Source organism: Phocoena phocoena, chromosome 16, assembly GCF_963924675.1.
Source record: "Phocoena phocoena chromosome 16, mPhoPho1.1, whole genome shotgun sequence".
Classification (NCBI taxonomy): Eukaryota; Metazoa; Chordata; class Mammalia; order Artiodactyla; family Phocoenidae; genus Phocoena; species Phocoena phocoena.
Window position 1 is genome coordinate 45,800,692 of NC_089234.1, and position 26,072 is coordinate 45,826,763.

Consider the following 26,072-nt stretch of genomic DNA (forward strand, 5'->3'; position numbering starts at 1 on the left):
CCTTGTCACAAAATTGTATGAATGTGATGTCCTTTGGTTAGGAGTACAGTTCAGAAACACTTGAACATAAAAACAGTGTTTTTATATTCACTTAAATTTATCAATGTATTTTATGATTCTTGAATTAGCAAATAGGTTATTACTAACTTCCATTGTCTTTCTTGCACAGTCTTCATATCTACTTTTAATTTTTAATCTGCTGTTGCAGGTAAGATATTAAACTTTTTCTTTTTTTTTTAAACTAGAGGACTTCAGCTGAAGTTCAGTGCTTTTCTGCCAAATTCCTTCTAACTAGATGCATTCAGAAAGGCCCTACTTTACTTTCTCTAATCAATCACAATAGCCACCAGTTGTTTAGTATTCATTATGTATATCGTGCAGTGCAATCTTATTTAACTTCATTTCAAAGATGAGAAGACAAACTCAGAAATTAAATAACTTGTCCTTATTTTCTTTAGCTTGCTTTCCCAAGGCTTCCTAAAAACTTACAGCTTGTGTCTATATCATCTCTTTTTCGAATTATCCCCAGTAAGATGAGTTAACGTGTACAGAATCACGATTGTTGCACAGATTGTTCTAGCACAGTACACTAATGGTATAATGGTTAATCTGAAATATCTTAAGGTTGTGTAGTGTCAACTCTATTGGAGAAAAATTTTAACCTAGTTGCTGATGCTACCAGTAGCCCTTCATTTCAACACAAACATGAAAACATGTTTTAGCCTAGTGGGGCATAGACAAATGCCAAGAGTAACTTCGGAGACACCCACTATGTTTTATGTTGGAGTTATGACTTTGGTTCTGTTTTTACCCTTTATTGGGAATACAGGGCAGTATTACAGTCTTGGATTATTAAATGGATAAATGTGGTGATACAGCATTGACAAGCATGACCTGAATTCTGGGAGTAAGTGGTTGGTTTTCCAGTTCAGGGGGTAGGAGAAAAAACAGTTGCAAGATCTTCTTTAAAGGAGAAGAGAGCCACATTACTCAGCCACCAAAGGGTTTTGGCTTCAACTCATTAATGGCTGGAAGGAGTGCCAGTCCTGGTCAACCATCCATGATCTTCATCACAGCAAACTGTAATCTCCTTTTTCAAACTAGTTGCAGGTAAAAGAGTAAATGACTCCAGACTGACTTCTAAATTGATCTGGATGACTACTAAAGTGTCCTCCGTTCACCAGCTAGTAATCTTCAGAGAGACAGTTGGAGCAAGGAGCCTCTCATGTGCTCCCAGTTATTATATAGCGCGTAGAGGCCCGTAAGGGTTAGTCCTGCCAGGCCGCCTCGTGCCACACCTCGAAGACCACCTGCAGAGGAAAAACAAGAAAATAACAGCCTTGTATTGCATACTGTCCTAGCATCACAGGGTTAACTAAGAGTTTCCTAAAGCTGAGACACACTGTTCATGTTTATGCAGATTCCATCCCAAACAGGAGAATAAGCTGTAAAAGTAATAAAAGAAACCAAGACTGAAGTTCAGGAGAGAGAGATTCCCTAAATCAGTTGTTTAATACATAAGCTATACTTTCATATTCACAACGTTTTTTTCCACTTTTAATTTCACAATTTGTATCTAAGATCATCAGCATAATTTCTTGACTTTTCTCAATCTGACTTGATCCTAGAACACTTCTGGACAAGATCTTATGCTTATCATTGAAGTCACAGCCAGATCAGTAATTAATTCCGTGCTAGTCATATAATTCAGAACTTGGGACTTCCCTGGTAGCACAGTGGTTAAGACTCCAAGCTCCCAATACAGGGGGCCCGGGTTCGATCCCTGGTCAAGGTACTAGATCCCACATGCATACTGCAACTAAGAAGCTGGTGAGCCATAACTAAGGAGCAGCCCGCTGGCCGTAACTAAGGAGCCTGCCTGCTGCAATGAAGACCTGGTGCAACCAAATTAATAATAAGAACTTAACTGACACTGTCAACTGATTTAAGGCTGTATGTAAACAGTGACACCCTCTTTGAAAACAGTATTAACAGCCTTTGGACTCTGCACAGGTCCTCTAAATATTAACTCTGAAGACTGAAGACTCAAGACAGAATGGTGGGTGATGGCTATAATCAAGCTTTGAGTTAGATGCTGATGAAGCACCAACTCCCCTGTTGCTTATTCCTACCCTGATGTGTCAGAAAATCTCAACTAATGAGAATGAGGCACTTAACATCATACTAGTTGAAAAACATTCAAGGATTAGACTTTGAACTGTTTCTGCTTAACAACAAAAGAATTTTTCATGTGGAAAAAGATTAGGAATAGATATTTCATTTGAAACGCAGAAACAAAAATGTTTCAGTCAGTTATCTGAAAATAGTCCCCAAGTCTAATAAGAGGAATGGGGGTACCCAAAGAAGCTTTTAAGAAATATTGGATGTTCTCTTACAGTTTCACAAATAAGTAGGAATCACAGACTTCAGGTGTAGCCTATATTGTACCTATGGAGTATTTGTTCCAAGTCACATGTTAGGAAGGCAAAGGTCCAGTGGTTATACCTTATTATAGGCCCTTTAGCTACAAGCCAGTAAATTCCGTGAAATTCATGACACTACTGAGTTAGAATGCTTCAGACCAACCCTTTCTGCAATGAAAGTCTTGCCAGATGGCTTCAGATGATAAAGGGCCACTCCCTCTAGGAGGCTCTCTAGCCTGAAGACTTAAGATAGCTGACCTGCTTAAGCTTCAACTATGAAGTGCCCTAATTATCTCTCTTAAACAGACCCAAACAGAAACTGCAGGCATCATCTGTAAACAGCTGTCAAATATGTGGGAAGGAGGATCAGAAACATAAAAAAATTAATCAAAGTAAATGGGAGATATCTCCTAGAAGTCTACATCATCTCTTTATATCTTGCCACACAGACTACGCATGACAGTTGAATTTGCAACTATATTCAGTGTGGTTGCAAAATTAGAAAAATGATATAGGGGAGGTAATTGAAAGCACAATAATTTCGCAGACACCATTTCCTGGGACCATACATTCAACTTCAAACTAACTCCCCTGGACCTTTGGCCGATTACAGGTCCACAGGACTCTGAAGTCTGTCCACTGGTTTAGAATTGGCTGCAAACTGTTACTTTCAGTTGGCCTTTTGCTTTGAGTGTCCTAGGAACATGGTTTCTACTTGGCCATTTTAGAAGGATCTTCACACTACTCATCTATCAGATAGCAAGCCTCCCTGGATATAGGTACTAGGGGTAATAATGAAATTGGGAACTATAAGGATTTAAGATTTTGGAGACATAAGTGGCACACTGTATCCTTTAAGAAAAACTTATCCCCTAGAAAGCCTTCTACTTTCTGACCAAAATGAAACAAACTTAGTTCAAATCAATTATGTTACTTCTCTGAAGACTAGAAAAAAGTTGTTTCTAGTAAGAAGACACCAAACATACGTAAGTGCTTGATTTACTAATAATCACAGCAACCCTGTTTTAGTTTTAATTCTTTCCATTAATTTCAGGGTTTTCCAGCTGGTTGATCTGTTAAAAGTTTGACAGCCTTGGCTTTAGGCTTTCTGTAATAAAACAACTTTTGCCCAACTAAACACAGGAAGTCGATTAGCAAATAAACTTGCTTTGAACACAGAGTAACCAAATGAGGCCAATGGTTAATCTCTATAAAGCAGAACAAACATGAGACTTGTGTGTCACAGTTTTATCTTCTATCTTTTGGATACTGATACAACTCTTCCAGAAAGGGCAAATATCACCCTCTTCTAAACCTGGGAAAATGAGGCCCAGAATATTTAAACGCCTGGTTTATGGGGTATAGAGCTGATCACTGGCAGAGCTAACACTGAACTGAAAATTATTTTAGCACAAGGGTCAGCACATTTTTCTTGAAACGACCAGAAAGTAAATATTTTAGGCTTTGAGAGTGCAAAGGCTATGTAGGTACTTATATAACCATTAAAAATGTTAACTGTTTAAAAATGTAATATACATTCAGTGAAGAGACAGGTATCTGAAGAGACAGCAGGAGTCTGTGGCCCTTGCTTTAGACAAACAGCCTTACATACACAGAGATGGCTACAAATTCCATTCAACAAATGTTTGTACTACTTAAATTTTTTTGTTAAAACTATTCTTTAAAACTGTGATAAAATATGCATAAAATTTACCATTATTAAGTGTACAGCTCAGTAGCATTAAGTACATTGGCGTTGGGCTACCATCATCCATCTCCAGAGAACTTTTTTCATCTTACAAAACCAAAACTGTGCCCATTAAACAATTCCCTCCTCTCCTTCCCAATCTAATGCCTAATTTAATTTTTATTATGTTGATATATCTTTACTCACTTTAATTTTTATTTTTATCAAAGTAGTCCATATAGATAATTTTAGAAGTCAAGATAGTACCAAAAGATTTTAGTGATGCACAACAGTCTGGGGTCCTCATCGTTCCTACCCTAATTCCCAGTTCCCAAAAGCAACTACTTTTAATTCTTCGCTTTTTACCTGCATGTTTCTAAAGAACATCTTTATCTTGCTATTTCTTGATATTTCAATCCTAGATATTGTCTCTTGACTTCCTACTAGGAAAACTGTGTCAAGTCTCGTAAGAATTGTACAAAATATGCTTATGGCAGAAAGGTTTATATGTTATCTCATTTACAACTCTCTGAAGGCAACAGTCACCCCTGTTTTATAGACAAACTCAAATTCAGACAAGTTACTCTCCTATTTACACATTTATTTAGGGATCCAGTGCTAGTCAAACTCAGTCTGACTCCAAAGCCCAGTTTTTTTCAGCATACCAAATTGCCTCCAGCATAGAGAAAGGAGATTATCAGGGAAATTTCTTGAAAGGGGTACTAACAATTGAGCTGGGCCTTAAGGATGGACTGGATTTCAAAATTATCTGTTTGATCATACGACATGCATGAGAAAGCTGTGGGAGAAAAGGCTGGGAAGATAGGTTAAGAATAGAACATGGAAGGCTAGGGTGAGAAGTTTGAATTAAGATAGAAAGGAAGTGTGTCATCATCACAGGCTCCTGGGTAGGGAGTATTAGAACCTTCCCTGAGGAAGATTAAGCTAGAAATAGTAAGTAGGTAAGAGACTGGAGGTAGAAGTCTAATGTCAAAATGGTCAACGGAAAATACTGTTAGAGAAGTTCAGGGCTTGTGATAAGGGCCTCAACTCAGGTGATGGGTGTGGTAAACTTCATAACTGATGGAATGAGGGGACAGAGAAAGAAAGGCAGAAATCAAAGGTGATTAGGCCTGCTTCCTGCTTCTTGTTTTTTCTTTCTTGGTTTTGTAACAGAGTGGAAGCAATAGGTGGGACTTTGAACTGCACTTCTGGGCTTTCCTGGGCTTCCCGTACCACTGCCCCATCCAGTCCTTCCTTGCAATGCCAGCACTTCCATGCAGGACCAAACTCACTAAAATATCCCAGCTGTTTTTGAGCCCCCACATTACAGTGTCCTTTTAGGACTAGTCTTTCGGTGGCTGTTTTTCTGCAGGTGGTAGGGAGTGTCCCAGACCCCTTTGAGAACCTTATGGAAATTTTAGAGGATTTAGAAACCCTGACTTAACATCTCCTGGTGTAAACTCTGTACTCAGGAGAAGGGTGAAAGTTTAACTCTCTGGAAGTTACAAAAAACAATTTAAGGCTTGTAAGTAAATGGAAATGCTCTAGTACTCAGATGGTAAGAATTAAAGTCCAGGTAAGCCAAGTCTTTACACTGGCCTATGAAGTTCTATCATCTATATGATTTGGTCCCTTCCCACTTTTATCACTCCAGATTCTTCTACTCTCCCATTGCCTTTTTTTTTTTTTTTTTGCTGTAAGCGGGCCTCTTACTATTGTGGCCTCTGCTGTTGCGGAGCACAGGCTCCGGACGCGCAGGCTCAGCGGCCATGGCTCATGGGCCCAACCGCTCCGCAGCATGTGGGATTTTCCCGGACCGGGGCACGAACCCGTGTCCCCTGCATTGGCAGAGGGACTTTCAACCACTGCACCACCAGGGAAGCCCTCCCATTGACTTTTAACTCCCACTTCAGGGCTTTTGTTCTTGCTGTTACCTAAATTGCTCCCTCCAGACATCCACCTCACGCTCCCTCATCTATCCATCTTTGGTCAGATATCACCTTTTCCTTGAAGGGTGTCTTAAAACACCTTGGTACATACAGTTTTCCATGTATGCCTTTGTGTGCTGTGGGATAAACTGCTGAAAATTAGATGACTTAAGCAAAGGAGGTACATATTTAAAATAGTAATAACTAATGCCAAATTGCTCTTCAAAGTACTTGCTTACCTTTGCCAATAAGCATCGTCTACCATCACTTTTTAAAAGCCAGGTTGTGAAAAATATTACCTTAATGTTTTATTTTGCTTTTCCCTGGTTGCTTGTGAGCAAACTTCAATTGTTTATTGGTCATTTGCCTTTCCTCCTGAAGGGCTTTGTCATATCCTTACTCCACTTTTTACTGGGTTGTTGGTTTTAAGTGATTTGTTGAAATGTTTTATACATTATGGCAGTTAGCTCTTTGGAAGAATGTTGATGCCAGTAACAGAAATAAAGAAGTCATCAAGAGGCTGTTTGTGGCATATGAAGTTTAATTTTGAAGGCCTGGCATTCATTGAGAAGTAGTACATTTTAACAATAACCCTGATAATTGCTTAATTTGAAGAACTGTATTTGTTTATCTTCTTACTTTTACTTAGCTTGCTTTTATAAGGTGACTTTCTCATGGAAGGCACAGGATTAACAGGTAAGGAATTTTCTGCGAGGGGGAAAGGGGCACCCATATTTTTTGGTTTCTGAGGTCTTGTTTCCTGAAGATAAGTGATCAGGTCTCTTCAACATTCCTAAACTTACACATAATAGCAAAACTACAGCTGTTCTCATTCTGGTAAAATACTGGTCATTAGATTTTCACATGGCATAGGAAACCTAATAATGACATTTCACATCCTCTGAAAAATATTTACAGAGTTCATTAAATAAAGCATTAGATCTGAAGTAAAACCACACCATCAGAATTATTCCTTTAGCCTCTTTTTGGTCTGACAACTACCCACCTTCTCATGTATTTTCCCTCATGGTTTTTCTTTCTACAAAAGTAGCTTCCATACCTAAATTGAATCATATTGCTTTCATTCTAAACCCCTTCCTTTAAAAAAAAAAAAGAAAAAAATTCCTGTTCTAGAAGAGTAAACTGGGGATTGGAAAGATTTTAGGTCAACAGGAATTAACCATTCTCTAAATGTAAACTTCTTTCCTCAATGGTTTATGCTGATTCTACACTAAAGAGTGCCTAAACTCTTTTCCAAATCCTTGAATCTAGAAGTTTTACAAATATTCCTGCCACACAAAACTCATAATTCTGTGCTCTGTCTTAAGTAGAGTGTAAACCAGAAATCAATAAGACACTGATTTGCCTTTTTTAGAGCAATTTTGATGCGCTGAGTTAAATTGTTCAGCCAGGAACTACGAACCAATGTTGGAATTCTGGGTCAGCAGATTATTTACCTCTTCTGCGTTCCCCAATTGCGGTGGAAACTGAAATCTACTTGTCACCAGACATAGAATTAATGAATATTCTTTTCTGCCCTTTCTCTTCTGAGCCAAGAGCCTACTCTTCCATATTTGATGTTGGAGGTGTCCCAGGTGGTGTTATAAATGCTACTCCCGCAAGGAAGTTCTGGACACAGAAAGCTAGGCTCTCCTTTTCTGGATAATACCAAGTATTCAGCCTTTCCCTTTTTATCTTTAAAATACGTGTAATATGTCTTAAATGAGATGGTAATTCAGTACATTTTTATACTCAGGACTGCCCTCAACACAGGAAATGCCGTAATGGCTTACCTTGAGCAAGAAAATGGGGATTGGTGGGAAATGAGCTGGAGCTTCAGTGCCATCCACTGGGGCTTAGCTGCTCCCCAACCTCAGCTCCAGCCATCTGCCACCACACATAATGTGAGCTTAGTGTCTTCCATTTGTTCAAAAGAAGCTAAAATTTCCAGACTTTTGTGTGAAATCTCCTGTTTTTTAGATTTTAATTTGATTTTTAATAAACATAGTTTGGGCCAACTAAACTCTTGATGGCTGAGTGCCACCCTTGTGGTGCCAATTAGGGTTTCCAATTCCTTTGTCTGATCCCAAAGATTTTCAATGTGGAAGTATTTTTAGGTTTTTAACAAGGTTCTTCTATGCCAAGGTAACACTTTCATGGACATAAAAGGCATTTACTGTCTTACTCTACCTGGGAGCTCTGCTGATGTGCGTAAGCAAGTATTGCAAGCTCTTAAGAAGAAAATTCCCAATGTGATCCATTTTCAAAATTTAAAAAGCCTCTTACTCTCAGTTATATCAGGAAATTTTGCATTTTACAATTCTGTTGAGACTTCTCTCATTTCTTTCCAGTAAAAATGAGGCCAAAATGCTACTTGATATTTGTGATAGAGGAGTTACATAAAAACGAAATTAATCAAGTGTCTAAAAGCATAATAAAGCAATCAAACAAATAAAAGTGGTTTTCAGAGGCTTGACTATAGAACATATGTAGTTTAGGCAATTTAAAACAGAAATGTGAGAAAAATCTGGGGCTGTCACTAGTTATATGATCTTTTAAGAAAGATCATCTTAATACCGTGCTCATCTATAAAACTGGGGTGTGATGATTATCACTTCACAAAGTTTTAAAGGAAACAAGTTATATTAACTGATTATTGCTGAGAGTGTAATCATAACTCAGTGAATGTTAATTTCTTTTCCATCTTAGAGGAGAATTTGATATTTGATCTTCATCCAGTTAATTCTGACTCAACTCTCAGGGTTTTGATTTTTTTTTTTCCAAAACTGAATGGTATTTAGTCCACCCATGTTCATAACAGCATTATTCACAGTAGCCAAAGTGGAAGAAACACAAGTGTCCACTGACAGATGAATGAATAAACAAAACGTGGGACATACGTACAATGGGGTATTATTCAGCCTTAAAAAAGGAAGGAAATTCTAACATATGCTACAACATGGATAAACCTTGAGGACATTATGCTAAATGAAATAAGCCAGTCACAAAAAGAAAAATACTACATGATTCCACTTACGTGAGGTACCTAAAGTAGTCAAATTCAAAGAGATAGAAAGTAGAATGGTGGTTGCCAGGGGCTGTAGAAGGGGGAAATGCACAGTTGTTGTTTAATGGGTGCAGGGTCTCAGTTTTGCAAGATCAAGAAAAGTTCTGGAGATTAGCTGCACAACAATGTAAACACACTTAACATTACTGAACTGTACACTTAAATGGTTCGGATGGTCAATTTTATGTTATGTGTATTTTACAAAAAATAAAAACCAAAATCCCAAACCACAAGATGGCAGAGAACATTATACTACAAAAAAAAAGTACAACGTTTCCTTTGAAACTACAGTATGGATAAAAAGCATACTTCAACTGTATTAAGAGACAGCTTCATTATTTAGTAGTACCTACCTGTACATTTATACAACATGCCTGTCATGGTTCCAGCTGCTACTGTGTTGAGGTCATCTTCTGCACCTCGTGTTTTTTCAATGATGACACCAAATGCACTATAGAGCAAAGCTATAGGGGAAATGGAACTGATCAGTAATAAAAAAGTAAACTGAAAGTCAGTGTGGCAATTATATTTAGATAAATGTATTGTACAGACATTATAAGTATTCACAGACATATAAACAATGATCACTGGAACACTATTTGTAATAAAAAAGGCCTAGCAACAAATAAAATGACCTTCAAGAGGGGACTGATCCAGAAAGAGACTTTCTACATAATGGAATACTATGTACTCACTTAAAACGCAGGAAGAGCTCTATTCACTAATATGTAAAGCAGGCACATGTGTGTATGACTCTGGATATGCAAAGAAAATGTTTGGAGAGATTCAGAAGAAATTTATTAGCTATTTATGGAAAGTACTACTGGGGAGTCCCAGAAAGAATATCTTTAATTTTCACTTCCATTTTATTCATAACAGCTGTACTTTGGGTTTAGAAACAAAAACAAAATACATGCATTTCTATTCTAAGAAAAATATGACTTCCAGAAACGTGAGATCTGGTTCCTGCACATGTAAAAACCCTAACACTAGCACTATTTAGTTTTAACAAGATCTTCCCCCAAACTACCATTCTCTTATGCCTGTAAAGACTGATTAGCCATGAATGCATTAACCCTTCTCCTTACCCTTTCTCAAAATTATAGCCACATTTGACCCCTCAAAATTATACCAAACTCAGCCTTACAACTCCTCTGCTGTGATGTTTTTATACTTTTATAAGGGCTCTTCTTCCCGTTTCAATTTATTTAACTGAAACTAAACTTGAGCAGAACATTGTGACCGGTCACATTACAAGGGAAACATACAGGGTGACTGGCCACCCCAGTCTGCCCAGAATTGAGGGTTTCCTGGAACAGGAAGTGCTACAACTGAGAAAGTCCTAGGGAGACCAGCACGACTGATTACTCTGGGCACACAGGTACAAAGGAGGGTGACTGTGCTTGGTGGAAGGGCACTGGGGTCATGGGCAGCACATGGAAGCAGACATTTACTATTACAGTGTGAAAATGTACTGCTTCCAAAGCCTATGACAAGGCCAGGATCTCACTCTGTTACACAGAGGCTTTTCCTATTTTTTTAACAAGATGCCTACATTTTCTCTTACTTAATCTGCCACAAGTAAAAGATTTTCAGACTTTCAAATAAAGTAAACTTTGGATTAGGGCATAAGTGCCATAAGTAGGCTTATTGTAAGTCATGAGTAATCAAAAGAGTCAATCATTCATAAACATTACAGTATGAAAGCATTTGGTCCTAAGTACTACTAAATTATCCCTTCCTTAGAACTGCAAATGTTTTCAATGTCTACAAAGGCCCTATTACAATTCTGGCAATTAAGTCTGGGAAATCTAATTAGGTAAAGAGAATGATGAATGCTCTATTAGGAAAACTTATCAGGATGGCTGGATTAATCTATCATATCTTACTACAGGAACTTGAACCTCTCCTAACAAACAAAACCATTTGCCTTAAACCTAAATTATTTTAATTGCATTTAGTTAAAACATGATTTTATTTGGTGTCTTGCTGAGACAGGAGAGTATGCAATGCTTAAAGCATTTAGAAATGAATGTACTTCACAATGGTATTAGCAGCTGGGATTCTTTTGTTATACAGTTTATGGTCTTCTCCTAAGTAGTATCTATACTACTCACCAGAGTGGATTTAAACATAATTTTTAACATCCCAGGACCAGGAGTTTAGTTGATCAAACTGTTCATAATACATGTACATTCTTTCTTTGCAGTAATAATAATCTATTAAAAAGTGAGATATCTACTTACCCAGAGAACCTAGAGTATTAGCCCAAAGTGCCCCTTGCCTGGTCACCATATTCAAGATCCTACCAGGGCAGAAAGAGAAAGAATCTGTATTTAGAACCAGTATTCCTTTAGTATTTAGAAAAACCATAATAATAGCAATTTTAAATGTATATACACAAAGTTTTCTTAATTTTAAAACTTAACACCTCCTCAGAATTCAATTAGGATAGCTTTTACTTTATATAAATATAAATGAAGATTAGATTAAAAACTCCAACATTTCTGGGCAACAAGTAAATTCTGATTATTAAATGTGTAAAACTATTAAATATATAAAAGGTTTGAATGATATCCGGGAATGTATTTTATAAAGTTTACAGACACTGATCTATGTTAAAAAAAAAAAATGACATAACAGACAAACTAGCTTATAATTAAGTTTCTTATGTGTGTGGGGTAGTATGTATACTCAGAATGTTAAGTAGAATCAGTGTGGAATATCATGGAATATAAAGCAAACTTAAAGACAAATACTAAAAGGAAAAAGTCATCTAACTAGAATACATGAAGTAAGTGCACTCTGTGTCTGCTCCCAGACCAGAACTAAGCAGCCGAAGTGAATGCTTAGCACACTCTCAAGGAAGCACAGCGCTGCCCTCATCCAGTGCCAGAGGTCACCAGAACAGTGACGGAGGCAACTGGAGGAAGAAGACAGAACACTGCTCTCCCAGCAGTGTAACACTGTCACAGGAATGGTTCTGTCCTGACAGCTGACTACTGCTGGAGATCATAGAATTACAACAACAAACAGTAAAAGAACTCATTTAATTAAAGCACTCGTTTAAATTAATGCTCAGTAATAACAAAAATCTGTATTACTTTTAAAGGATTATTTAAAAAATTAGTAATGATTACAAATATTATGTTACACATTTAACTAATCTAATTATGGTACATATTTACTAATATATTAAGTTTAGCACTTAATTGTTTTTCATTTATAACAAGCATCTAAAACTATTAATTTTCATTACTGTATTGCTGGTGGCACTGCAAATTGCCAAAGTCCTTTGGAATGTGATCAGGCAACACCACTTAACTGGGCCCTTACCTACTTCCCACTTTAACCATCTCTCAATAGATTAAAGGCAGAAAGTAAGGAAACTTACCCAAGATCCCAGAACAGTAAGCAATGAAACTGGGCTTTGAAACTACATAGATTTGTCTGGCTTGAAACCCAATTACCTTTCCATTTTTAAAATGTTGTCTCTTTATTTGAAAGATCAGAATGATTATACTAAAAAATGGTATGTAAGATTTAAAAAATCTGACTTCAGAAATGCAAACCAATTTGACTCTCCCCCAAAATTAGTAACTATGATGGTTTTAAGAAACAAAGGTTATCTTTTCTAAGAGACCTTCCACTTTCAAATTGGTGTTCAGTAATATGATGCTGGGGATTTGTTTCAAAATAATATGGAAGGGAAGAAGGAGGTGGGACATAACTGGTCCTGGTGCTGGCTGATGGCTGTTGAGCTTGGGTTATAGTTCATAGATGTTCACTGTACTACTTTGTCTACTTTTGTATAGATTCAAAATTATCCACAATACAAAAAGTAAAAAAAAATTGGAGTAAAGAACGAATATTAAGAATATAAATACAAAAATATTCAAGGATCTGAGCTTGTAAAGCAAGGGCCGTGATCCATACAGTAGTAGGAATATGAAAAACTTGACAGGCCTTCAGGTTTCCCAAGGTCCAATTCTAACACACTGCTGCCATCTGCTGGCTAAGAAACATATAAGGAAAATGGAGCTTAAAGGGTCCTAAAGTAAAAACCACAAACCACTGAAGAACACATACTGTGTGATTCCACTCATATGAAGCATAAAAACATGCAAAACTAAACAATATATTATTTAGGGAACAGTAACAGGAACTGGTCATGTTTATTCCTTAATCAGGGTGAACATACATGTTATATACACTTTCTGACCTTAATTGCACTTTCCCTTCTTTGCAAACTTCAGTTTCCTAAGAGAACAGTCTTACTCCTTTTGGAACCACCTCTAAGTTCTAGGGATTTCATTTAAATTTTCTGCACCTTTGCACTTAAGAAAAGGAGAGTGAAGTCAATGAGAAGCTCAAGTCAAATGTCGGCAGAGTTAGCAATGACTCTTATGTGCTTCTTATTTCTTCACTTATCATGTCCTACGCTTTTGCACACCCCTGAACAATCCAAATAATGTACTAGTAATTCAACAATTTGAAAAGCATGTTATATAGGCCTGCAAAATGGAACAGGTGTAGCTGAGATGTTAGGTTAGGATAGCACCAACTGACAGAGGGACACTGACTCAAAAATCACTCCTTCTAAAAGCTTAGACCCAGGACTTAATTCCTAAATTCCTTTTATTCTGAATAAGGGAAAAACAAAACAAAACACCGGAAAAAAAAAAAAACTGACCAAAAAGTATACCAATACTCTAAACAACCGTAATCTCAAGGTTGTGCTCATCAAGCCAACAAAGTAGAGATTAATATTCAAACATCACTATGTCATTACATGAGACTTACTGTACATTTCTTGGTTTGGACCAGGCCATGTTCTGAGTTTCCTTCAGTCCTAGCCGTAGACCATTCATTGCCCCAAACGCAGCCCCTGGCAAATCATAGTAACAATTCATTCAAATAATCAGCTATGTATTAAAAGAACAACTATATTTCTGATTCTTTTTCATTTTTATTTAATAATAAGAAAAATATAAATAATGATTTTCAAAAAAACAACCCTGAAGGTGATATTTTAATTGCCTTTGCTTTTAAGCACCTCTGACTACTTGGACTGAGGATACTTAAAAAAACATATATAAATACCAACCTGTCATACAACATCCTCCAATGGTAAAGAAGGCCAGTTCAAATCTGCCCCGGGTTTTATTAGCGCCAGTTGGTAAAATAAACTCATCTGTATCCTACAGGGATAACAATGAAAACCAAGTTGAGCTCCCCTTAAGACACAGTACTTGGCAAAGTATTTAATTTTTCAAAGGAGTTTTTCACATAATGTAAATCCGTATATTAACTAAAACTCAACTATACTTAGTCAAACAAAAGTAAAACTTTCTGCAACAAAAGGAACATGTAAATCAAAATTAAATGAAATATACAACATATATAGTTATACTCATTAGTTCTTAGGAGAGATTCTTGCCCAGAACTTTGCATCTTAATGTAAGTTTGATAGATTATAGGAAATTTGCCTTCATGATAAATTTGAAAGTTTAGGAAGGCCATCTCTAGAGAAAGGTAAACTGAAAGCTATGAGAGATAACAGAATACCAGTCTGGAAGGAGAAAATAACTTTCACTCTGTAGCTACTATTTATCCAGCATGATTTTAAAAAATGAGCAGAAACTATAAACTGATCATAAAAAATGAGCAGAAACTATAAAAGTACAACAGTTTGGATTACTTACACAAGGGCAAAAATCACCTCCTTAACTAGTTGTTTGCAGGGGATATATTCCTTTGATAATCTTAGAAAGCTTACTAGATCCACCTTCTAGTAAATGCATACACAAAATTTGGTACGAACCCCCTAAAGGTCAGCCAAGAATCCCAGGTTGAGAAGTGCTACTGTAAGAGCACAATAGGATTGATTTCGCAGTACAATCCACTTTTTTATGATGAACAAATACATTTTTGCCAAGCTTTCCATACAAAAATGATTAAAATGAGCTCCTGAAGGATAGCACACACCCTTAGCAAAAAACACTAACAAGTAAACATCCCTTTGGCAAATACTGACCTTTGGTAAATGCATTCCTGATTAGGAAAACTGTACCTCTGCACTGATTTTTGACTTCTGGCTTGTGCACACGTTCTTATCAAAAAACTGTACAATAAACAAGCCCACGTACTCTCATCACACAGAAATGGTCTGCTGGGCAATGAGAAGCAAACTCTAAAAAATTCAGTGTCTAAATATATTTATTATACATCGATCTGTAAATTCTGGGTGTTTCCTGACTTTTCAATTAATGACTTAGTTTTAAATTGTGCTTCCTGTTTGAGGTTTTTAGGAATGGTATATTGAATATGATGAGGTAAATAATTATCCTTCAATCCAGAAATGGATCACTAACTACACATAGGAAATATAAAAAAAGATGGTCATGATTAACATTAGTAAGTATTGATACAAGTGCATGTCATCACCGACTCATTCTTCAGCTAGTGAGTCAACCTTGCATTCCTGAGATATCCAACAACTACTCTTTGAAGCCTGATGTTGTAAACTGAGCTTTAAAAAAAACCTACTATTTGCAACTTTATCTGTGTTGAATCAGCAACTTCTCCAAACTGAAAAAACAAAACCCACAAAAACAACCAACCAAAACCCGAGGCTAATATAAACCTTAAAATGTATAACCCCCTAATTTCAAATGTTTGTATTCATGAGACCACTCTTATTTTCATAGGCTTTTGAATAATAATAATCTGATCTAATTAAATAAACTCAGGTGGTATTTTTTTCCCCAAATGTAGATTTGGTTCAAGATTTCAGTAAAAAGATTCCCACTTTACACTTTCATTTATACTTAACTTAGTATTAATGACCTCTTATAACTTTGTAACTACTCACTCCAATATTTTTTATTGGGGTGCTTTTAAAAGTAATTACTTGTTGCTTTTATTTATGTATTTTTAAAAAATTTTATTTATTTATTGGCTGCATTGGGTCTTCATTGCCACGCGCAGGCTTTCTCTAGTTGTTGTGAGTGGGGTCTACTCTTCATTGCAGTGTGCAGGCTTCTCACTGCGGTGGCTTCTCTTGTTGCGGAGCACAGGCTCTAGGCGCATGGGCTTCAGTAGTTGTGGCTCGCAGGCACTGGAGTGCAGGCTCAGAGCAGTGGCGCACGGGCTTGGTTGCACCGCGGCAGGTGGGATCTTCCTGGACCAGGGCTTGAACCCATACCCCCTGCATTGGCAGGCGGATTCTCAACCACTGCACCACCAGGGAAGCCCTACTTGTTGCTTTTAGATATAAATCTTTAATTTGTGCTCTGATCACTGCTCCTTCTGATCACAGAAGTGCGTACAAAGAAGCAGGCAGCCATTGTTATTGTACCCTCTCCACCCCCACTTATTCCAGGGGCTTTAAAGAAGAGCTGGGAGCTGGTCTCCTTGCTGCTTCCCCGTTCGTGAACTAGACATCAAAGACTAGAACATTCAAAAGCAATTGCATAAAAAGGAAAGACTAGAAAGTGACAACACACACCCAGGAAAAAGTTTACGCTCAGAAAAGAACTGAGAAGAGCTTAAGTTTACATTTCAGGCTGGTCCTTGGCACACAGGCAGACTGTAATAATTGTAATAATAATAAAAACCAATAACCAAATAAAAGCAAACCTTGGGGAAGGGGGGAGAATCTGATTTCCAGAGTTACCCACATTATTAGAGTCAAACGTCCAGTTTTCAATAACAAAAAATCACAAGGCGTACAAAGAAATAGGAAAGCATGGTCCATTCAAAGGAAAAAAAATAAATCAACAGAAATGTCCCTAAAAAAGACCTGATAATAGGTCTACTAGGCAAAGACTTTAAAGTGTCATAAAGATGCTCAAAGAACTAAAGGAGATGTGGAGAAAGTCAAAACAATGTATGAACAAAATGGAAACAAAGAAATAGAAAACGTAGAAAGAAACCAAAAAGAAATTCTGAAGCTGAAAGAACAATAGCTGGAAAATTCATTAAAGGGATTCAAAGGCAGATTCGAACGGGCAGAAGAAAGAATCACCGAACTTGAATATAGAATAGAAATTATTCAGTCTTAGGAAATGGAGAAAAAATGATTGAACAGAAGTGAACAGAGCCTAAGGGATCTGTGGGATACCACAAAGCAGACTAACATACAGATCATGAGTTATAGAAGGAGAGAAAGAGAATGTTTGAAGAAACAATGGCTGAAAACTTCCCAAATTTGATAAAAGAGATGCATATGAACATTCAAGAAGCTCAATAAACACCAAGTAAGATACATTCAAAGACACCCATACTGAGACATGTTAAAATCAAACTTTCGAAAGCTAAAGACAAAGAGAGAATCTTGAAAGCAGCAAGAGAGAAGCAACTTATCACATACAAGGATCCTCAATAAGATTAACAGCCGATTTCTCAAGAGAAACTTTGGAGGCCACTAGACAGTGTGCTGATATATTTAAAGTGCTAAGAGAAAAAACTGTCCACCAAGAACCCCATATTCAGCAAAACTGTTCTTCAAAGTGAAGGAGGTATTAAGAAATTCCCAGATAAACAAAAGCTGAGAGAGTTCATGACCACTAGACCTGCCCTGCAAGATATGATCAAGGGACTCCTACAAAGTAAAATGAAAGGACACTAGACAGTAACTCAAAGTCTTATGAAGGGATAAAGATATTAATAAAGGCAAATACATGGACAATTTTAAAAGTATTACTGTAACTTACGCTTTTGACTCCACCTTTGTTTCCTACATAAAGTTTAAAGCATTTAAAAGAATTATTGGATTATGTTTTTGACCACATGATGTATACAGATATAATTTTGTGACATCAACAATTGAGAGGGGCAGGGACAGCTGGTAAAGGAGCAGCACTTTTGTATGTTACTGAAGTTAAACTGGTATAAATGCAAATTAGTGTTATAACTTTAGAATACATTTTAAAAAAAGGTTATAAGAAAGGAATTTAAACAATTTCCTACAAAAAAAATCAAATAAACACAAAAGAAGAGATTAATGCAGGAAGGGAGGGACAAAAAAGCTAAAAGCTTATAGAAAATGAATAGCAAAATGCCAGAAATCTCTCCTTATCAGTAAACACTTTAAATATAAATGGATTCAACTCTCTAGGCCAAAAGACAGTTATTAGCACAATGGACTAAAAAACATGATCCATTTATATGCTGTCTACAACAGATTCACTTTACAGCCAAAGACACAAAAAGACTGAAAGTGAAAGTATGAGAAAAGATATTCCACACAAATAATAACCAAAAAAGAGCAGGTGGCTATACTAACATCAGAAAATATAGACTTTACAGCAAAAAAGGTTACAAGAGACAAAGAAGGACATTATATCAATAAAAGTCTCAACATAGCAAGAAAATATAACAATTATAAACATTTACTTACCTAGTAACAGACCATCAAAATATATTAGGCAAAAGTGATGGAATTAAAGGGAAGAATAGAAAGTTCTACAGTAACAGTTGGTGATTTCAAAATTCCACTCTCAATAATGAATAGTAACTGTTATAACCAGATAGAAAATAAGGAAATAGAGGAGTTAACACATTAAGTCAACTAGATCTAACAGACATATGCAAAACACTGTACCCAACAATGTACACATTTTTCTCAAGTGCACATAAGTCATTTTTTAGGATAGACCATATGTTAGGCCACAAGTTAAGTCTCAATAGATTTTAAAAGACACCATACAAAGCACCTTTTCCAACCACAATGGGATGAGTTAGAAATCAATAACAGAAGTAAAACTGGAAAATTCACAAATTCGTGGAAATTAAAAAAAACACCTCCTTAAACAATCCATGGATCAAGGAAGAAATCACAAGGGAAATTAGAAAATACTTAAGAGATGAGCAAAAAAGAAACACAACATACCAAAACTTGTGAAACTCAGTGAAAGTGGTGCTAAGGGGGACATTTATAGCTATAAATGCCCACATCAAAAAATAAGAAAGACCTCAAATCAAAAATCTAACTTTACAACTTAAGGAACTAGAAAAAGAAGAAACTAAACCCAAAGCTAGCAGAAGAAAGGACATATTAACGATTCGAGCAGGGATAAATGAAATAAATTACTAGAATCAGAAATGAAAGTGAGGACATCACTACTGATTCTACAGAATTAAAAAGGATTATAAGAAAATGTTATTAACAACTGTATGCCAACAAACTGGATGCCCTTGATGAAATGTACAAATTCCTAGAAACACAAAACTCACCAAGAAACAGGAAATCAGAAGAGACCCATACAGTAAGGAGACGGAATCACTTATAAAAAAACTCACAACAAAGAAAAAGCCCCAAAGCCCTGGATCTGATGGCTTCACTGGTAAATTTTACCAAACATTTAAAGAACTAACACCGGGCTTCCCTCGTGGCGCAGTGGTTGAGAGTCCGCCTGCCGATGCAGGGGTCACGGGTTCGTGCCCTGGTCTGGGAAGATCCCACATGCCGCGGAGTGGCTGGGCCCGTGAGCCATGGCCACTGAGCCTGAAAGAACTAACACCAATCTGGGGGTTCCCTGGTGGCCTAGTGCTTAGGATTCTGGGCATTCACTGCCGTGGCTCGGTTCAATCCCTAGTCAGGGAACTGAGATCCCAAAAGCTGTGTAGCAGCGCAGCCCAAAAAAAAAAAAAAAGGACTAACACCAATTCTTCTCAAACTTTTCCAAAAAACTGAAGTGCAGGGAATACTTGGAACACTTCATAACTCTTTGTATGAGGCCGGCATTATCATACTGAAGCCAGACAAAGACACTACAAGAAAAGAAAACTACAGACCAATTCCCCTTATGATCACTGATGCAAAATCTTCAACAAAATTCTAGGAAACCAAATCCCACAGCATATTAGAAGGGTCATACATCATGACCAAGTGTGATTTATTCCTGGGATGCAGGATGTTCCAACAAATGAAAACTGATCAATGTAATAGATCATATTAACAGAATGAAGGGAAAAAACCCCACATGATCACCTCAATTGATGCAGAAATAGTATGACAAAATCCAACATACTTTCATTGATAAAAAACACTCAACAAACTAGGAACAGAAGGAAACTACCTCAACATAACAAAAGCCATATATGAAAAATCCACAGCAAATACCATACCCAAAGATGAAAGACTGAAAGCTTTTCCTCTAAGATCAGGAACAAGGCAAAGGATGCCCGTTTTTTTTTGCCACTTCTATTCAACACAGTATTAGACATTCTAGTTGGAGCAATTAGGCAAGAAATAAAAGGCATCCAAACTAGAAAGAAGTAAAATTTTCTTTTTTCACAGATAATCTTATATGTAGAAAATCCTAAAGACTGTACCAAAAAAACCCTGTTACAACTAATAAGTGAATTCAGCAGAGTAGGATACAAAGTCAACACAAAAAATCAGATGCACGTCTACAAACTAACAACGAACAATCTGAAAAGGAAATGAAGAAAACAATTCCACTTACAATAAAATCAAAAAGAATAAAATACTTAGGAATTAATTTAACCAGGGAGGTAAAAGTCTTTTACAAGAAAACTACAAAACTTGCTGGAAGTAACTTAAAAAGACATAAAGAAATGAAAACATATCCCATATTCATGGATCAGAGACTTAATACTGTTATGATGTCAGTATTACCCAAAACAATCTACAGATTCAATACAATTCCTATCAAAATAGGAATTGACATTTTTGCAGAAATAGAAGAACCCATCTCAAAATTCATATGGAATTTCAACAAACCCCAAATAGCCAAAACAATCTTGAAAAAGAATAATTCTGGAGGACTCACACTTATGAATTTCAAAACTTACCAAAGCTACAATAATCAAAACAGTGTGGTACTGGCATGTAGACCAATGAAATGGAAGAGAGAGCCCAGAAATAAACCCTTGTACATATGGTCAAACGACTTCTGGCAAGAATGCAAGACCATTCCAAGGGGAAAAGACAGTCTTTTCAGCAAACAGTACTGTGAAAACTGGATATACACATGAAAAAGAGTGAAGCTGGACCTTTACCTAACACCATATACAAAAATTAACTCAAAATGGATCAAAGACCTAAACGTAAGACGTAAAACTATAAAACTCTTAGAAGAAAACACAGGGGAAAAGCTTTGTGACAATGGATTTGGCAATGATTTATTGGATATGACACCAAAGGCAAAGGCAACAAAAGAAAAAATACAAATACTGGCCTTCATGAAAACTTAAAACTTTTGTGCACCAAAAGACAACGTCTACAGAGTAAAAAGGCAACCCACAGAATGGGAGAAAATAACTGCAAATCATGTATCTGATAAGGGGTTAATAATTAGAATCTATAGAGAACTCCTAAAATTCAACAACAAAAAACCAAATGAACTGATTCAAAACTGGACAAAGGACTTGAATAGACATTTTTCCAAAGAAAATACACAAATGGCCAAGAAGCACATGAAAAGTTGCTCAACATGGCTAATCATTAGGGAAATGCGAATCAAAACTATAATGAGTTGCCACTTCACACTCATTAGAATAGCTATTACCAAAAAACCCCAGATAATAACAAGTGTTGGTGAGAATGTGAAGAAACTGGAACCCTTGTGCACTGTTGGTGGGAATGTAAAATAGTACAGCTACCATGGAAAACAGTATGGCAGTTCCTCAAAAAATTAAAAATACAATTACCATATGATCCAGCAATTCTACTTTTGGATATATAATCAAAAGAATTGAAATGAGAGTCTGGAAGAGATATTTATACACCAAAGTTCATAGCAGCACTATTCACGATAGCTAAAACATGGAAGCAATCCAAGTGTCCACTGGACAGATGAATGGATAAGCAAAATGGAATATTATTCAATGGAATATTATCCAGCTTTAAAAAGGAAGGATATTCTGACACACACTACAATACAGATGAGCCTTGATGACATTATGCTAAATGAACTAAACCAGTCACAGAAAAATAAATACTGTATGACTCCAGTTATTTGAGGTACTTAAGAGTATTCAAAAATCAGACAGAAAGCAGAAGGGTTGCCAGGAGCTGGGGGGAGGGTGGAGAAAGGAGTTATTGCTTAATGGGTGTAGAGTTTCAGTTTTACAAGATGAAAAGCATGGAGCTGGTAGGTGGTGATGCTACAATATTAGGAATGCATTAAATACCACTGAACTGTACAGTTAAAGATAGTATATTTTGTTAGTGTATTTTATCACAACTTTAAAAAATGGAACAAAACCACCAAACCCCAAAATCCTTTCATCAACTAGTATCAGGGGGCTTCCCTGGTGGCGCAGTGGTTGAGAATCTGCCTGCCAATGCAGGGGACACAGGTTCGAACCCTGGTCTGGAAATATCCCACGTGCCGCGGAGTAACTGGGCCCGTGAGCCACAATTACTGAGCCTGCGCGTCTGGAGCCTGTGCTCCGCAACAAGAGAGGCCGCGATAGTGAGAGGCCCGCGCACCGCGATGAAGAGTAGCCCCTGCTTGCCACAACTAGAGAAAGCCCTCGCACAGAAACGAAGACCCAACACAGCCATAAATAAATAATAAATAAATAAAAATTAAAAATTGCAAAAAGAAAAAAAAAGAAAACTAGTATCAGGAAGAGATGCAAGCTAAATCCCCAGAGTCTGTGAGGGAAAAAAGGGTGAATGAAGACCAGAGACTTGGTGCCTCCAGATGCACATATCACAGATCAAGTCAACATAGGTACTTGGGGTTATTTTTTTAAATAGTAAGATAAAGGACCAAATTAGTAAAATCATAAAAGGACTAGTCTTAATCTTACCTGCACGAGATACCGTGGATCCACATTTAAATAAGGAGACAGAGGGTTCATACCAGTTACTAGAGAGAAAACAAAGCATTATATTGCAATAAAATTTTAAAAAGTTATTTCGTTTAGCATTAATTTTGCTCGTTTTGTGTGTTTTGCAATTTTGATGCACAGGCTCAATGAATGTGTATTTCTCTACCACTTTCTTGGTCTTATCCTTCCTGTCTGGCAGTTTAGGGGTTGCCTCTTCCTGGTGCCCTCAATCTTGCACTGGTGTCTCAGGATCTCATATCAACAAGATATTGGCAGTGACGTGGATCAAATAATCAAAGTAGCAGGAAGCATAGCCCAGGTCAATAAAAAGCTAATTTCTTTCTACTTTACTACAAAAATGCTTGACAACTATACAGAATGCAAAATAAAATTGACCAGAGACCAATCAATTTTATGAGAAAAACATCGTTTGGGTTATGTGTTGTGTATAAATATTCTAAGGCAATTCCTTCAGATCTTAGTGTTGACAGTTGTTGACAGATTTGATTTACAGGGTAGAATTCTTAGGTCATCACCAGAAGGAAGGGGTCAGGGCAAAAGAAATGGGCACTCTCATAGGGCCAGACTTGAATTCTACTACCTTTGAAGATAGAAAAATCTATCAAGGAAAATCAACTTTCTCACATTTTAAATTTAATCTTTGGATCTTTTATCTCAGCTGATTGTTCACAAACCTATCCATTACCCAGGACTCTGGTCTTCATCAATTCAAAGTCCTATTAATTCTATATCCAATATCTATCCTGAATTGTGTTACTTACCATCTTTATTGCTACCACCCTAGGCCAACCACTAAATCTCACATAGACTGTAGTAACTATCTCCTACCTAACTGGACTCCTTACTTGCTCTAGTCCCTCCAATTCACTTTCTAAATGGCAATTAAAGTGATTTTCTTTTAAGAAAAGGAAATCAGCCTTAATGGCTTCCATTTACACCTGTAACCAAATCCAAACTCCTTACAAAAGGCTTACGCAACACTACCTTAGCTGCCATTCCTTGCCCCTCTAATCTCATTATTATCTCCCACCAAACCAACTCCAAACCAATAGCTCTGTAGATACAATGACCTAAGAGCTGATCCTCAAACACTTGCCTCCCTCCAGGCATTTGTACTGTCTTCGGGTCACAGCTCAAAGGGCAACACCCCTGAGTTGCTTTCCCTGGACCATTCTAAAATGGCTTCGGCTCCCATCACCATCTCAGGATCCTTTTATTGCCTTTACACACTTATCACTAACTGAAATATTTTTTACTCATGTTACTTGGCTCACTTCAACAGGATGTAAGCTCCGTGAAAACAGCACTCATCTTTTAAGATTTAAATACTGTAGTCCTGCACCCAGAAAAGTCCACCTCAAGTACTCTGTGAATGGTGTTCACCCCTTGATCTCTTAATTTACCTTCAAATCTTAATTAACGTAACAATGCTTCTTCACATTAAGGCAGTGCGCTTTGTGCTCCAAAACTCAAAGGTCCTGAGACTAATATACAAACTACATACAATTATATCCTATAACTTATTACATACAAACTATGTTCTAGATTCAGTTTTTTTTAAACTAAATTTATCTATTATTTATTTTTGGACGCACTGGGTCTTCGTTGCTGCGCGCAGCTTTCTCTAGTTGTGAAAGGGGGGCTACTCTTTGTTGCGATGTGCGGGCTTCTCATCGCGGTGGCTTCTCTTGTTGCGGAGCACGGGCTCACAGGCTTCAGTACTTGTGGCAGACGGATTCTCAACCACTGCCGACCAGGGAAGTCCTAGATGCAGTTCTGACACAGGTGACACTAGGAACTTTAAAGGGCGTTTTTGTTTTTGAGCATAAGAGACCTAAAGAAATAGTACAATGAGTCTCAAGAGAAATCAGTTTTATGAAGCGCTTATCCTTCACCAACTTCCCACTATCTTTAACTCCAAGTTCTGTTCATCCAGTTGAATACCACAGTTAGAAAGTTCCAAAGATCTGGAATACATATTCACACTACTTAGGAGAGGGCACAGGCAGGGTATTCGTGTTTCGGCACCCTAGATCTTGAATAATTTCCTTTCCTAAAATTCTTACCGGCTTCTTTCTTCATGCCTATAAAAGTTCTCTTCCAAGTTCCTCCAGTTGTCTCGAGACGTATTTCTTTCTCTCCTGTATGCATTAGTATTGAGTGTCTTACCTTGACGGCTACTTCGTGGTTTAGAATGTGACTTTGTGCTAAAAAGTTATGTATGGGCTCGATACGTGGAATGCATTTACTTGCAAAACTGGGCGCTCTTCTGCACTTAGGGCCAAGCACACAGCCCAACACACAAGGAATTTGCGGGAGGAACGCTAAGACACGAAGCTTGAATATAAAAGGAAGAAGACATGCAACATCTCCTGGGTCTGGGTCAAACACAGAGAGCTTCTCGGAGTCCATGGCTCCAAACACTCGTTCAGTGCTAAAAGAGCGGCCGCGCAGACACACTAACCCCACCACTGCTACTGAAGCTTGTGACCGCCAGCAAAAAAAAAAGGGAACAAGGCACATCGCAAGTGTAGCGTGGCCGCAAGAACCAGTCAGAAATGTTCGCAAGCTAGGCCCGATACTTACGCGGGACTCCGGCCAAATCCGCGTGCGAGTAGCCTGCTCCACCGGCTCCGAAAAAGCCGGCCAACCCCCCTGTGGTTTTGTTGCCGCTTCCGCCGCCGCCCTCCATGGTGTCGCAGCAAACTGCCCGTCTACTTCTCCCCGCCGTCTCAGGCCGAGATCGCGTGCTCGGCCGTTTTTCCTCTGTAATAGTGGGGAGTCCCGCGTTACCACCACCTCCTTCACGGGTTGACCTTCCGGGCGCCGGCGCCCGCTGAACCTCGCACTTCCGCTTTGCGACAGCTTACGTCCCGGAAGCCGGAAGCGCCTGACGGCAGCTTTCCGGTGGTGGGAAAGTGAACGAAGCTAGAATCAAAGCGGCGCGTCTTGAGGAAGGTGGGGTGCCTGTGGAAGAGGGAAGGCAGGCGACTGGATAGGGTCTGGCTCGGGAGGCCGGCAGAGCAGCAGCTGCAGAAGCAGGCAGCGGCATAGAGGGCATGGTGTCGGGAGGCGCCGAGAAGGAGGCGCCGTCCGTCCCTCCCAGGGTTAGTGAATGAGGCTCTCCGCCC

General features: G+C 37.8%; 1 protein-coding gene and 1 non-coding gene across 3 annotated transcripts; both read right to left on the bottom strand.

The window, feature by feature from the left end:
- Positions 1-791: 791 nt before the first annotated feature.
- Positions 792-25,875, bottom strand: LOC136136170 (mitochondrial import inner membrane translocase subunit Tim23). Of its 2 annotated transcripts, XM_065894154.1 has the most exons (8): positions 25,528-25,790; positions 22,900-22,958; positions 14,216-14,309; positions 13,912-13,996; positions 11,355-11,413; positions 9,462-9,572; positions 3,592-3,631; positions 792-1,310 (listed from the first exon to the last, which is right to left on the bottom strand). In XM_065894154.1, the coding sequence occupies exons 1-8, from the start codon at positions 25,631-25,633 to the stop codon at positions 1,241-1,243; spliced, it is 624 nt and encodes a 207-aa protein (XP_065750226.1). In that variant the 5' UTR covers positions 25,634-25,790; the 3' UTR covers positions 792-1,240. The 2 variants fall into 2 exon arrangements, with proteins under 2 accessions (XP_065750226.1, XP_065750225.1); XM_065894153.1 differs by lacking the exon at positions 3,592-3,631 and having other exon boundaries at positions 25,528-25,875.
- On the bottom strand, positions 11,915-12,118 carry LOC136136774 (small nucleolar RNA SNORA74). Its single transcript, XR_010656703.1, has one exon. It is a non-coding gene; the product is annotated as a small nucleolar RNA SNORA74 (small nucleolar RNA).
- Positions 25,876-26,072: the final 197 nt, after the last annotated feature.